The sequence below is a fragment of the Brassica napus genome, chromosome C6, assembly GCF_020379485.1.
Source record: "Brassica napus cultivar Da-Ae chromosome C6, Da-Ae, whole genome shotgun sequence".
Lineage (NCBI taxonomy): Eukaryota > Viridiplantae > Streptophyta > Magnoliopsida > Brassicales > Brassicaceae > Brassica > Brassica napus.
This window is the reverse complement of record NC_063449.1, coordinates 21,359,495-21,375,550: the sequence shown is the minus strand read 5'-3', so window position 1 is coordinate 21,375,550 and position 16,056 is coordinate 21,359,495. Positions and strand designations below refer to the sequence as shown.

The window sequence follows — 16,056 nt, the reverse complement described above, 5'->3', positions numbered from 1 at the left end:
AGGAACAGGATATCATCTCTGCGAATAGGAGGGAGCCGACACCTTACGAATGCACTAACAACCTGGTTTGCTACCAGTACCAGGGGGTAGTGACAGACTGAAATCTTTATATTTTCATTAGAGTCTTTTAGAAAAAACTCAAAACAAGTCACACATGTTGTATAAAGGCCTTTTTTGATTTGAATAAATTTAACATTCTTTCAAAAAAAAAAAAAATATATGTAACACTCACGCATGTGGAAGAACCCTCTTTGCATAATGCATAAAATTTGTGATTTGCCGATCATTGGCGATAATAACTGGGGGATTTCCTCTCTAGTTGACCATATCACTTGGTATATAACTGAACTTAGCAATAAAAATATGGGGGTCCATTTCACAATCCTCCAAACCTCATGATCTTCAGTTGTTCCAAAAGAGTATTAGTCTCCAATATTAGCACTCTACTACGCTTTTCTTCGTCAACAATGAATTTCCAATCGTCATTGTCACTCGATCTCCATATAACACATTTGACTTAGATGTAAACCATTGTAGGATAGATGAAAAATCTAAATAAAGAACAAATAATGGTAAAGAAGAGATAGAAACAAACGTGTAATAGAAGACACGATACACATGATATTTCTAGTTTTAGGAAATAAAAATTTGACACTTTTTTGGGAATATCCTATATTTTTGGGGTCTTGCAAAACAGAATAACTGAAAAGAAGAATGTATATTTTACAGGTTAGATATAAATTTGAAAAAAATGTGAGATATCAAATTTTACTACACAAAACATGAAGGAACAATTAGAACCGATATAACACATAATATAAACAAAGCATATCGCAGAGTTAAAGTTATAAAACATATTATAGAGAAAGATATGTCAAAGAGTAAATGCTAGGATAGAGAAAAAAATGTTATAGTTAATCTATTATATAATAATAATTGAGTTATTTCGACATTCCACATTGAACCACATTCTTAAGAAGACATACACACTAAGTATAAGATGGAGAGCGAAAAGGGCGTTTCTAGGGTTTTGGGTGGCGGCGAGCACGATACGGCCATGGATGATTTCGTGGACCAAGGGCGTCCTCCGGGGGATCCTCAGGACATGACGGGCTCGTGGGTGAGGAAGGTTACGGGCTCGAGCGCTGGAGGGATGCCAAATCCGGAGGAGCTGATTGACGATGCGTTTGTTTCAGAAAGAGTCAGGCTGGAAATTCCGAATGGAGAAGAGGGGGAACCGGTGATCATGATTGAACAAGAGGTGCTAGAAGTCATGAACGGCTGTGGAAACACTGCATGATTGTTAAAGTTCTGGGGCGAGTTACTTCCATCGCGGTATTGACCCGGAAGCTTCGTGAGATGTGGAAGCCAAAGGGCTCGATGTGCGTAATGGACCTCCCGCGACAATACTTTATGATCAGGTTCGGAGAAGAAGATGAGTATTTGGCGGCGCTTGCAGGGGGGCCTTGGAGAGTGTTCGGGAGTTACCTTGTGGTACAAGCATGGACACCATCCTTCGATCCCATAAATGATGATATCGTAACGACCCCTGTGTGGATACGGTTGGCAAATATCCCTATCAATTTCTATCACAAATCCATCTTGATGGGAATCGCTAAGGGGCTAGAAAAACCGGGCAAAGTGGATTTAACGACGTTGAACTTCGAAAGGGCAAGATTCGGCAGGATTTGTGTTGAGGTGAACCTGAGAAAACCTTTGAAGGGCTCGATAGTGATAAACGGAGACAGATACTTTGTATCATATGAAGGTCTATCGCAAATCTGTTCTAGCTGTGGGATGTTTGGCCACTTGGTGCATAAGTGTCCGAATGTAATCCAAGAGCGAACGGCCATTGACAGGACCTCTAAAGTTCAGAGAACCAATCCGGCGGAAGCACCTCAGGGTTCTAATTGTAACTCAGGTCAAGCACGCCAGGAGGAGGATGGGTTTACGTTGGTACGTCATTCCGGTAGGAGAGGGGAAGTTCGAGGAGTAAGACGGCGACAGGGAACCAGAGAGAGAGTTCCGGCCGAAACCTCCGGGAGATCCCTCGAATTAAGGAAACATCGAATATTATGGTTTCAAACAGTTTTGGAAGGTTGATGGAAGATTTGGAATCTCCGGAGATAAGGCAAGAAGTGGTTGGTCAAGATGAGAATAAGGAGAATGAGATTATTCAGGGAAATGCGAATATTCAGATTCACAAAAATCAAACGAAGAGTGTGAATCGCGAATCAGGAGTGATTTTTTCGGCGGGACCCAAAGTAAACCCACCGATAATAAAGAAGCAAATAGGAGGATATAAAGGCCCGAAAAACAAAAACACAAGGCCCAAATCAGTCTCGAAGTCAAAGCCCATGAGAGGGCTTGTGTTTGGTCCAACCGGAGGAGGGATTGAACTGTCAAGCAACGAGAAACGATTGAGAGTCGAACAGGATAATCTGGGGAGATCCGGTGGTCTCTTTCTACAGGATAGCCCTGTTAGAGTAGATGGAGTTCTTCCCCAATTGGCTGATAAGGGTACGGAGTCGAACCCGATCTTGGATGTGGTGGATGCGAATTTGGGAAACGATGCAGGTATGCATGAAGTCCCATCGGAGATAATGGAGTCTTAGGAGGCGTAACAGTTGTCCCCGGCTTTTCTTACTATTTGGTGTTTGTTAATGATGAAGATTCTTATGTGGAATTGCCGGGGGGCAAATAAACCCAATTTCCGACGTTCGATCCGTTACTTATTGAAGAAATATAGTACTGATGTTCTTGCAGTGTTTGAGACCCACGCAGGAGGGGATCGTGTCGGACGCATATGTCAGAACTTAGGTTTTGATCAGAATTTTTGTGTGGATTCGGTGGGCCAGAGTGGAGGTTTATGGTTGTTGCGGAAATCTGATGTGGGAGATGTCGAAATCGTGAAACACTCCGATCAGTTTATTCACGCTAGAATCAGTAAGGGAGTGGATACTCTAAACTTGGTGGCTGTCTACGCAGCACCGACTGCAACCAGATGCAGTGGGCTCTGGGAACAACTCAAGGAAGTAGTTCAGCTAGCGAGCGAGCCAGTGGTTATTGGTGGGGATTTTAACACGATCCTTCGGCTTGATGAAAGGATGGGCGGAAGTGGACGACTTTCTCAAGATTCCTTAGAGTTTGGGAGCTGGATAAACGCCAGTTCACTCATTGATATGGGATTTCGAGGTAAGCAATTTACATGGAAGAGAGGACGATCGGAGAGTCTCTTTATTGTGAAGCGTTTGGACCGTGTTCTCTGTTGTCCCCATGCTCGACTCAAATGGCAGGAGGCAACAGTCACACACTTACCTTTTCTTGCGTCTGACCATGCTCCATTATACGTTGATTTGGAGCCGATACTACAGATGAACAAGAGTCGTCGTCCATTTCGCTTTGAGGCGGCATGGCTAACTCATGAGGGGTTTAAGGATCTATTGACAGCCTCGTGGGATAGTAATCTGGATACGAGACTGGCGCTAAAGAAGTTACAAGGAGTTCTGAAAAGATGGAATAAGGAAGTGTTTGGTAATGTTCAGAGAAGGAAAGAAAAACTGTTGAGTGAGATTCTGGAAGTTCAAAAGATGATCGAAAGTAATCCAACGAATGAATTACTACAGAAGGAGAGTAGTTTGACAAATGAGTTCGATGTAGTGTTGGAGCAGGAGGAGATTATTTGGTATCAGAAATCTCGTGAGAAGCTCCTCATACAAGGAGATCGCAATACAAAATTCTTTCACACTTCCACGATCATCCGTAGGAGGAAGAACAGGATTGAGATGCTAAAAGATGAGCAGGGGCAGTGGCTGACCGATGGAGAAGAGCTAGAAAAGTTGGCTATCGCCTACTACAGGAGACTTTATTCTTTGGATGATGTGGAACAGTCAGTGGAAGCATTACCTCGTGGGAGCTTCGCGACGCTGTCATATGCGGATAAACACGATTTGCAGCGGCCTTTCACTGCAGATGAGATAGCGACAGCGATCAGAAATATGGGAAGCTTCAAAGCCCCATGGCCGGATGGATTTCAACCAGTGTTCTACCAGCGATATTGGGATACGGTTGGAAGCTCGGTGGTTCAGTTTGTGCTCGACTTCTTTAGAACGGGGGAATTACCCCAGAACACAAACAATGCAGTCTTGGTGCTTATCGCGAAGGTTGTGAGACCTGAGAGAATAATGCAATTCAGACCAATAAGCCTCTGCAATGTCCTATTTAAAACGATCACAAAGACATTGGTGGGAAGGATGAAAGGGATCATGAACAAAATCATTGGGCCAGCGCAATCAAGTTCTCTTCCAGGTCGACTTACCACAGATAATATAGTGGTGGTCCAAGAAGCAGTCCATTCAATGCGCCGGAAGAAGGGCAGGAAGGGTTGGATGCTGTTGAAACTGGATCTCGAAAAAGCTTTTGACAGAATACGCTGGGATTTTTTGGAGGATACTTTACAGGCAGCCGGGTTCCCTGATACTTGCGTAGGGTGGATTATGCAGTGTGTTACAGGACCATCGATGAGTCTGTTGTGGAACGGAGAGATGACTGATAGTTTCAAGCCACTGAGGGGCTTACGGCAGGGAGACCCCTTGTCTCCTTACCTTTTTGTTCTGTGTATGGAACGGCTTTGCCACCTTATTGATCGAGCTGTAGTGGAGAACAATTGGAAACCTATACGACTATCACAAGGAGGACCGTTGTTATCCCATATTTTGTTTGCAGACAACCTTATACTGTTTGCGGAGGCCTCAGTTGCTCAGATACGTGTCATTAGAGGTGTACTGGAAAGATTCTGCATAGCATCTGGCCAGAAAGTCAACTTGGAGAAATCCAAAATATTCTTCTCTTTGAATGTTTCGCGGGAGATGTGAAGAATGATTAGTCATGAGAGTGGTATTCACTCAACACATGATCTGGGCAAATATCTCGGCATGCCGGTGTTGCAGAAGCGGATTAACAAGGACACCTTTGGAGAGGTTCTTGAGAGGGTTTCATCTTGACTTACAGGCTGGAAGAGTATGACGCTGAGCTTTGCGGGCCGTGTGACACTTACCAAATCGGTATTGTCGTCGATTCCGGTACATACCATGAGTACCATTATGCTTCCACAGAGTACTCTTGACCGACTAGACAGACTTGCGCATAACTTTCTCTGGGGGAGCTCCTCAGACCGACAAAAGCTTCATCTCGTGGCATGGGACAAAGTTTGTCAACAGAAAAATGAAGGAGGTTTAGGGATCCGGCGCTCAAAAGAGATGAATAAGGCCCTGATAGCAAAAGTTGGATGGCGAGTTATGAACAACGAGCACAGTTTATGGGCTCAGGTGGTGAGAAAGAAATACAGCGTAGGTGATCTCAAATATATGAGATGGATGATGGCTAAAGGAACTTGGTCTTCTACTTGGAGAAGTGTGGGTCTCGGACTAAGAGAAGTAGTGGTTCGAGGGCATAGATGGGTACTCGGAGATGGAAGACAGATTAAGTTTTGGTCAGATACTTGGCTATCGGATGATCCTCTATTACTGTCGATCACATCTGTTCTACCACAAGGTCAAGAAAATCAACTAATTAAAGATTTGTGGAAGGACGGCATTGGCTGGGATTTGGAGAACATTGATCCGTATCTTACAGAGGATAAACGACTTGAGCTCCTTGCAGTCGTGCCTGATCATGTAACTGGAGCGAAGGATAGAGTAGCTTGGAAAGGAACCAATAATGGAAGCTTTTCTGTAAAGTCGGCTTACAGGCTGTTAACTTCTGTTGTCTCACCAAGACAGAACATGGAGAGGTTCTATCAACGTATATGGACGGTGGTAGCTCCGGAGAGAGTACGATGTTTCCTGTGGCTAGCTGGACAGCAGGTTATCATGACCAATTGTGGGACATACATACGGCATCTTGGAGCTACGAATACGTGTGAAGTCTGTAAGGGAGCTCCAGAGACAGTATTACATGTTCTTCGGGATTGTCCTGCGTTGGAAGGAATATGGAATCGTGTGGTTCCAATGGGTAAAAGACAGACTTTCTTTACCCAGTCACTACTCCAATGGCTGTTTACAAACCTGGGGGATAACCAGATGGTAGGAGAGAGCACATGGTCCACCTTTTTTGCAGTAACGGTATAGTGGGCGTGGAAATGGAGGTGCGGAAATGTTTTTGGGGACACCCAATTGTGCAGGGACAGAGTAAAATTTGTCAAGGAGAAAGCAACAGAGGTGACCAAAGCAACATGCGCCCTAGGAGATCAGAAACGTGCACCGGAACGAGAGGAGAGAAGAATAGGGTGGAAAGCTCCACGAGATGAGTGGATTAAACTCAATACAGACGGGGCATCACATGGAAACTCTGGTGATGCAACTGCAGGTGGGGTGTTGAGAAACAAATTTGGCGATTGGTGCGGAGGCTTTGCACTGAATATTGGTCGATGCTCTGCTCCACTGGCAGAATTGTGGGGGGGTCTATTATGGACTGGTATTGGCATGGGAAAGGAGGATCGCAAGGTTGGAGCTAGAGGTTGATTCAGCAGTTGTGGTTGGATTTCTTAAGACAGGAATTGAGGAGACTCACCCACTGTCGTTCCTGGTACGTTTGTGCCATGGCTATCTTTCAAAGGACTGGATTGTCCGAATTGATCACGTGTATAGGGAAGCTAACCGTCTAGCCGACGGGTTAGCCAACTATGCCTTTACTTTACCATTAGGAATTCATAGTTTTGATTATGTACCACCTGATATAATTTTGATTCTTGAGGATGATGTCTTAGGCGTTTCTCGTCCTAGACATGTAGTGATGTCGTAGTTGTCCGATTTTTTCTAATAATATAGGGAGGCTTTTCTCCCTTTTGCCCACCAAAAAAAAATAATAATTGAGTTTTTGTTCTCTTCTTAGGGTGTTCACCTCAGCATTTTAATTACTAGGTGGCTACACCCCGCACAAGCGCGGAGGTTGGTGTGTTCTTTATCATTAATAATAGTGAGTGCGATCTTTTGGATGTTATTGTTTTAGTATCACCTTGTCTATTTTGTTTGTCTATTTAGTCTCGTATTAAGATTACCTCCATTAACTGTCAATTTTATTTGTAAAATTATAACTATTTATTTTTTCTTTTCGTTAATTTTGTTGATTTTCTCCTTTCTTATCTGATATCATGGATTTTCATAATTGACGCCCCTCTCAAATGGAAGGTGTTGACTGTTGTCATTGTTAATTGTACATTTGTAATCAATCACTTGGTTACAACTATCAATTGTCTTCAACGTGTAGGTGGTTTCTATTGCTCTTGTTGTTGAACGCCATCTTCATGTTTGTTATTTATGCTTCCGCCTCCGTTCTATTGTGACTTTACGTGCATGAAGACCATATTATATACACGTATTAAACTTGTATTTTGTATCTTTTCCAGTATTTGTGATTCAGTGGGTTAAGTGATTGCTAGAAAAATATTATCGAGATAGTTTAATACCAATTGATTAGTAGTATATCCTACCTGTCACTATGCTTGTGTTTTCCAGCATATTTCGTCAGTTGTTTGATCTTAACTCATACATGGTCTCAAACATCTCGAAAAATAAATATGCATTTCATACTCACATTTTATGGAACCAGCTCTGGCTAATAGTAATGCGAGAAGGTTCAATCTGAACTTCCTAAACAAAAAACCTTATTTGCAAATCCAACATATAGCACATGATTCAGTTACTATGTTGAATAATTGAAAGAAGTAACATGTAAAAATATTGTACTTTTATATTTGCTTGGTGATGGATATGACTCGAGTAAAGAGTTCATGTTGTTATCAAAAGCAACAACCTGTTAATAACAATAGATTATGATCAATGGCTTGAAGGTTATCCATTGATCCACATCTTGCGTTCCTCCTCACTTGCTATCTTTGCTGAAAATTTTCCCGAGCTATACAAATATACAATTGAGTAAACAAAAATCTTAAAATTAGATTACTGGCTTTAAAATATGAGTCGGTGATTGTGATCCAGAGATAGCTAGAAAAATCTAGGAGTTTGGATATGAGAAGCTAAACTGAAATACACTAACAAAAGAAGGAAGAAAGTAATGGTGGCAATAAACTCAACGATATGCATCAAAGATTTGCTTTGAACTCTCTATCTTTATTTATCAGTAACGTTTTTATATTGAAACACAATTAATCTGAACTAATATGAATGTATCTTACCGAAGTATTTGGTTTTCCTCGAACAATCTAAAAACGTGTTTACGATCAAGGTATGACAGTGTTCAATATCTCCTTTAACATTATCAAGCATTCTCCCAGATGCATCACTTGGATCAATCTTTGATTCTCTGTCTATAACCGTGAGACGGATGTGTGAATGTTAGTGGTCTTGTGTACATGATGCAGCTGCATTGGTAGCGTTGCTGGAATCAGGAGACAATAAAATCAAATGAGAAATAGCTGCAGCTGCTATGGTGAAGGCAAAAAAAAACCTTTTAAAAAAACAAACAAAACATATTATCCTTTAGAAGGGTTAAGACAAGAACCGTTTAAATTTTCTGAAATTTGTTTTGGTGTGTTACCTTGAAAATCATAATCGAGTGTTGCTTTTCCATTATCCTTGCACCTGCATATAAACTGTCGGTGTAAGAAGCGAAGAGGATGAAGAAAGAATCTAAGAAAGCGATACCGCGATACCCCTAACGATTCATTTTTCCATCAGATTTATTCTTATCTACTTTCATCACTTTCACCTCTGCGCAGAATAAAGCAAGCGTTCTTATGCTCCCGACCGCCTCGTTGGCTACTTGGCTTGATATACACTCTCACCTGACAGTCACAACTTTGTACTGAAAGTTACTCCAAAAGTGGTCATAAGTAGGATATTTGATATCGTTACCTTTACATCTGCGCTTACGACGACCATGAACTTCTTGTAGATATAACCACAAAGCCCGATCACGGAAGCATCGCTAGAACAATGAAATCTAACTGCTAGCTCGCCACTAACGGGATGACCACATCAGCCGTGATAAACACATGATTATTTTAGGTTTGAGCCAAATGCATCTTCGGCTAAACCACGAACCATAGTATCATCAGAAGAGAGCTTGGCTCCAATAGCAACACTTGAATTCTAATTCTCATCGACTGATCCAATTTCCACGTGAACCTCTTTCTCATCAGCTGCAGAAGTTTACATCCGACAATAGATAGAAATATCGTTTGTGCCGGGTAGACCACCATTGAAACTACATCGAGAAGAATCGAGATCGATTGCCTAAAGTATTGTATCGGGTTTTAATTGGTCACATGATTTGACAAATGATTCAGTCACAGTAGAGATTAGAATCTCAGAAGTTGTTGCTAGATGTAGCGGTGGATGATCTGCTTCCTTTAATATAAAATAAGGGATACACTGAAGCGTCGATTGGATTGAGGAGAGGTAGAGAAAGAAGAGGCCGATGAGTAGGAAAAAAATATATTAAAATGCCGGAAGGGGAATCGCAAGCGACGAAGGAGATGGTGAAGATGTCGATTAACCTAATCTTCCTATATGTCTGTATTAACAGACTGGGCCAGATACTAAGCCCAATAAAGTGAAAATCCATTAGCCCAATCTTTTCTCGAAGCCCATGCGTTACCATCTATTTTTACACAAACAGACACACGGCGCAACTCTGTAACTCAGACTTATCTGAGACAATGATGAAAAGAACTCTAACTCGTGTTAAACGAAGACAGTTTACAATATGGAAAAACTATAATTGTTGTTTTTTCATATAACGTGATGAACCTCATTTAAAAATGAAACTCATAATACACTTGTAGGCCCGGCCCACAGAGAAAACTTAAGAAGCAAAGGTTTCCGACCTTCATAAATATATTTTAGTTTCGGCCATCAATGTACAATGTATCCTTTAGTTTAGTGGTATAAATGTTGGTGTGTGTATCTCAATAACCCGAGTTCGAACAACAGGCTTAACACTTTTTCATATTTTTTAAGAGTGGGACCCACCAAAATCTGGAATGAGTCAACTGCCTCATTATATTATAGATTTTGGTGGGATCCATCTTTATGCTTTTGTTTTAATATATTATCTATTCGTAAAAACTTACAATAAATATCATTTAGTGCAGCAGTTTACACATTTTTTTAAAAAGCTAACAACCCGAGTTCGAATAGAAACCATGTTGTTTTGCATATTTTTATGATTAAGTTTAATTAAAGACAATTATGACTTTTACAAGTCGTCTTCCTGGTTAGAATTTTAGGTTTTCTGCAATATTGACTCCAGACGGCTCATAATTTTTCACGTTATACATAAATTTCTTCGTTTTTTGTCATTTTCATGAAAACATCATGAATCTTTATATATACTACTCGATTATAGGATGAAACGAGTAAAAATTATTTTTTTTTAAGAATCCCGATTTTCGGACCGAATCAGTAAATATCGTCACCGTTGGTGCCCGAGTTACGTTTTTCGGGCGATTTAACAGCACTCGGCGCCGAGTTTTCGAACAGGTCTGTGTAATGAATTAATGGTTGTTGGGTCATTTTAACTAACTCGCGGCCTATCGCACCCAGTCAGTACATAAGCCTTAAAAGGTAAGGCTGATGCGTCAGACAGGCCCAAAAAAGCCTCCTAATCGTCTATTCTTTTTCACCGTCTCTAAGGTTCTCCCACTTCATCACTTAACTCTCACCTCCAATGATAAACCATTACACTCTAAACCGCTCTATTCAGTGTCGCGTATCATTGAAACTCTTTAAATTGATAGAATTTCATAGTCTTGCTGAAAACTTGATTAATATAACTTTTCTTTGTTGTTTGTTCTACTTTCCGAAGTTTTCCACTAAGACATGTACGCCATGGAGGGATTTGCTAATTTTCCAGACTTCAAATCTGAATTAGAACACATTGGTAGCTTCAAGGAAGAGGTGAACAAAATCATTTACACAACCGACAACTATAGGAACAACCAATGAAAAAGAAACACAGCTTCTTGGACGGACTAAGAGAGTTCGCATATACCTGAGAGGAGCTCATGGAGATTCATTTTTTATTTTTGTTAAAAGATCTCGCCTTGATCATATTTATAGGGTTATATGTATATTCTCTTGCTCTATGTCGAATAAAAGGTATTACTATTGTTTGGGGTTTCTAAACTGTGTCAGATAATTATTTTCTTATACTTGCACGCGGATTTACTGGATAGCTAATTAGGATGACAATTAGTCAGCGTATCAGATGTTGAATCTCAACGGATATGTAGATCTCTGTCCGACATATTCCTGGGAAAAATGTTGTTAGATGTCGAATTCATGAAGATATATCGGAAACTCTTTTACACGTCCACACATAAGATATGAAATATCAACACATAAGAAATCACATATTCTCATATCAACCTAATCAATCTATTATAATATAGATTATATATAACACGAAAAACAAAAGTTAAAAAAAAAACCAAAATCCCATACATAAGACTACAATGCATCAATAACGTACCTGGTTCCGCTCTTGCGCTGAGGCTATGCCCCTAGTTATTAAAACTAGTTAGATAACATAAAAGTGTATTTTATGTCAAGGACATAAACTAAAGAATATTTTGAATATAAATTTTCTAAACAATGAAACAAACAAAATATTTTAATCCTGTTTCTTATATTTTTTATATTTTGCGAAATTATTTATATTTATAAAGTATTTTCTTTTGATTTACATATTTAAAAGGGAACAACATATCATATATATATATATATATATATAATATTTTGCCAAAAAACTGAAAAGATATATTCAGATAATAAGTTATTAATGTGTCATAATATCTCAACTTCTCTATTTAATATGTAGTAAAATTAATTCATCCTAAATTAGATTAAACACAAAAACACAAGTTGTAATGAATTCTCAAAGAGCACATACTTTAAATTTATAAAGCCAAAAAATCAGGGGAAAAAAAGAGGAAATTATTTTAGCGAAGGCGAAGGTTTGCTAGTGAGCTCGTCGTGCCAGATAACACTGCATGATGGACGGTTTAAAAACATGGGCTACTTACAATAGGGGTACTCTCGTCATTTCAAACAATACTTCCACTGTACTCTCTGTTTTACCCTTGCGTGTGATTGAATTCTTGCTCCACCATAAGGTGGGACGTCAAAGGGCAAAATCGGAAATACGTCTCCTATAAATTGCACCCCTCTCTTCTTCGTCTTCTTCCTCGTTCGCTCCTTGACACTCCCTTCTCCTTTTTCCAAGAGTCAATATCACCGCTGAACTTCGGAGGTAATATCGATCTCTCTCCTCTTTTAATCATTTACGTTTTATGAGCTGCATTGTCAATTTTTTATTCTCGCGAGACTGTAATTGATTCTTAGCTGATCTCTCTCTCTGGATCGTCAGATTAATATCTCTCAGATCTCATTGATCGCATCATCCCGTGTGTTAAAATCCATTTATAGATCCATCTTTAATTGTGCTCATTTTTATCGAAATCAAGCTGGATTGTGCTTAGATCTACGTTGATTCTCGAGTACTGAGTGATTTCTTTGTCCAGATCTGACTTTCATTTTGAAATACGAACGTGGATCTCTGTTGCTATTCGATATTGATGCGATCTGTTGTTACGATTCCAGTTTTTGCAGAGAGAGAGAGAGATTCAAAAACAATGGTGAAGATCTGTTGTATTGGGGCTGGATACGTTGGTGGTCCAACAATGGCAGTGATCGCACTCAAATGTCCACACATTGAAGTAGCAGTCGTTGACATCTCTGTTCCACGTATCAACGCATGGAACAGTGACCAGCTTCCAATCTACGAGCCAGGACTTGAAGACATCGTGAAGCAATGCAGAGGCAAGAACCTCTTCTTCAGCACCGACGTTGAGAAACACGTGAGGGAAGCTGATATCGTCTTTGTCTCTGTCAACACCCCCACCAAAACGACTGGGCTTGGAGCTGGAAAAGCCGCGGATCTCACCTACTGGGAGAGTGCTGCTCGTATGATCGCTGATGTGTCGGCCTCTGATAAGATTGTCGTTGAGAAATCGACTGTGCCCGTGAAAACAGCTGAAGCCATCGAGAAGATTCTGATGCATAACAGTAAAGGGATCAAGTTCCAGATTCTTTCCAACCCGGAGTTTCTTGCGGAAGGTACTGCAATCGCTGATCTTTTCAACCCTGACCGTGTTCTCATCGGAGGACGAGAGACGCCTGAAGGTTTCAATGCTGTTCAGACGCTTAAGGAAGTATATGCCAACTGGGTTCCTGAAGACCAGATCATCACCACCAATCTCTGGTCCGCCGAGCTCTCCAAGCTAGCCGCAAATGCTTTCTTGGCTCAGAGGATTTCTTCTGTCAATGCCATGTCCGCTCTGTGTGAATCCACCGGTGCTGATGTCACTCAAGTGGCTTACGCCGTTGGTACTGATTCAAGAATCGGTCCCAAGTTCTTGAACGCTAGTGTCGGATTCGGAGGTTCTTGTTTCCAGAAGGACATTTTGAACCTTGTCTACATCTGTCAGTGCAATGGTCTTCCGGAAGTGGCGGAGTACTGGAAACAAGTGATCAAGATCAACGATTACCAGAAGAACCGGTTTGTGAACAGAATCGTCTCTTCTATGTTCAACACCGTCTCCAACAAGAAGGTTGCCATCCTCGGTTTCGCGTTCAAGAAAGACACCGGCGACACGAGGGAAACACCAGCCATTGATGTCTGCAAAGGTTTGTTAGGAGACAAGGCGCAGATCAGCATCTATGATCCCCAAGTCACTGAAGAGCAGATTCAGAGAGACCTTGCGATGAAAAAGTTCGATTGGGACCATCCGCTTCACTTGCAGCCAATGAGCCCGACCACGGTGAAACAAGTGAGTGTGAAATGGGATGCGTATGAAGCTACAAAAGACGCACACGCGGTCTGCGTTCTTACCGAGTGGGATGAGTTCAAGTCGTTGGACTACCAGAAGATCTTTGACAATATGCAGAAGCCAGCTTTTATCTTCGACGGGAGAAACGTTTTGAATGTGGACAAGTTGAGAGAGATTGGTTTCATCGTCTACTCCATTGGTAAGCCACTTGATGCATGGCTTAAGGACATGCCTGCTTTTGTCTGAACGAGAACAAGGTAATAATAATGATAATCTGGCTCATTCTTTTTCTCTCTACATTTGATTGTTTCTGTTTTTGCGTTTTTGCTTCATATAATTTCTACCTTTGTTGTTTGTTTTCTTATATAAGCTCTCGTAATTTTGTGTTTCAAATTTTGTTGAACAGACGACTACTTTGTATTTGATACATTTGCATCATTTTTCGTTGTTTCCTTGGTAAAGCAATAATGATTAGTTTTTAATTCAAAATGAACGTCAAGGCCTAAAAATTGCAGATTCTTGTAATTTGTGTAGTAATTTTGGTTAGTTATTAATTCAAGTTTAGAAAGACAAGTCACCATTTTTCGATGTTTTAACCTGACTGGAACCGGAGCTGGATAATTATTTAAGTTACAGTTAGTTCATAATTATTTAGGTCAAAGTCTAATATAGTAATATGGATCATGTTTTACAAATTATATACATGTGTTAATTTTAATATATACTTAAAATAATAACAGTATATATGATACATAATTAAAATAGTAATATACATTAAATATAAAATATTGGAAATATTAACTAATTTTTTTCATTCAGTTCATGGAGGTTTAATAGTCTTAATTGGTTTTCTCCATTTAATAATTTTAAAACCCAAGTCGACTACCTAACCGGTTCATGATTTTTGAAACACTGCATTTTTATGCGATCTATTTAAAAAAATATTGTCTCACCAAACATAAACTCAAATTTGTTATTAAAAAGTCATTTTTTCATCAAAAACGAAAAAAAATAATTTTCCAGCCAACAGTTAAAATTTATCACAAACAAAATAAAATGATCATAATACATAAAAATTTAAAATAAACCAAACAACTCGTAATAGAACATGAACAAAATAATTAGGCTATCCGTGCGTGGGCAAACTTAAAATTTTGTGATTATATTTGGCATACTCTCCATTTATTTACTAGTGTAGAGTTTTTTTCTAGATTTTTCAAAATATGTCTCTATGGGCGAGTTTTTAAGGTCATGGTCGGTTAAGTTTTTAACCCACCGCAATATCCCTATAAAATATCTTTAGATCGGATCTGAAAATACTGAAGCTGTTATAAAAGGAACTGGAATTTTATTGTATCGCGGGAATTTAAATAAGGGCAAAATTTTATACCCGTAGAAAAAAATAATACTGATAACAAGAGAGGATGTGTTATTAGAAGGAGAAGGAATGATATGTTTACAATGATCGAAACGATCGTTTATATAGAAGAGAAATTCACTGTGCAAATAGTGAAGCGGACCCCACATCTTTTTATATTTTCAACGAAAACGGTAGCTGCTTTTTCTGACTTTCATAACACTCCCCCTTGGGGACCGGTGTCACTATCCACTCTCGCTTAACGTCTTTGTTGCCTCGTTAAAAACCTTTCCAGGAAAACCCAATGGGAAAAACCATAGTAAGGTAAAAAGAGTACAACTACGTAAGCTCCCCCTCGAATGAACAGTCATAGATCCTTCTGATGGCGCATCCCAATGTTATGGATGTGTTTTCTGAATACCGAGGTAGGGAGTGATTTTGTGAAGAGGTCGGCTGCATTGTCGCATGATCGAACATATCTTACTTCAATCTCTTTATTCTTCTCGAGCTCTTGAGTGTATGAGAAGAACTTCGGAGGTATATGTTTGGTTCTATCGCTTTTGATATATCCTTCCTTCGTTTGAGCAACACATGCCGCGTTATCTTCATATAGAATAGTTGGCTCCGTATTTTCGTCAATCCCACTGCTTGAACAGATGTGTCGGCTTATTGATCTTAGCCATACACATTCTCTACTTGCTTCATGGAGTGCAATGATCTCAGCGTGATTTGAAGAAGTAGCAACAAGTGTCTGCTTCTGAGAACGCCAAGATATGGCGGTGCCTCCAATTGTAAAAACATATCCTGTCTGGGATCGAGCTTTGTGTGGATCTGACAAATAACCTGC

At 40.0% G+C, this 16,056-nt stretch overlaps 2 protein-coding genes across 2 annotated transcripts; both read left to right on the top strand.

The window, feature by feature from the left end:
* Nucleotides 1-1,389: 1,389 nt before the first annotated feature.
* LOC125588400 lies at nucleotides 1,390-2,615 on the top strand. Its single transcript, XM_048759727.1, has 2 exons — nucleotides 1,390-1,946; nucleotides 2,090-2,615. Exons 1-2 carry the CDS (start codon nucleotides 1,390-1,392, stop codon nucleotides 2,613-2,615), a joined length of 1,083 nt encoding a protein of 360 aa, XP_048615684.1.
* A 9,510-nt stretch (nucleotides 2,616-12,125) lies between these two features.
* On the top strand, nucleotides 12,126-14,290 carry LOC106406052 (UDP-glucose 6-dehydrogenase 4). Its single transcript, XM_013846647.3, has 2 exons — nucleotides 12,126-12,273; nucleotides 12,624-14,290. Exon 2 carries the CDS (start codon nucleotides 12,656-12,658, stop codon nucleotides 14,096-14,098), a length of 1,443 nt encoding a protein of 480 aa, XP_013702101.1. The 5' UTR covers nucleotides 12,126-12,273; nucleotides 12,624-12,655; the 3' UTR covers nucleotides 14,099-14,290.
* The last annotated feature ends 1,766 nt before the right edge of the window (nucleotides 14,291-16,056 follow it).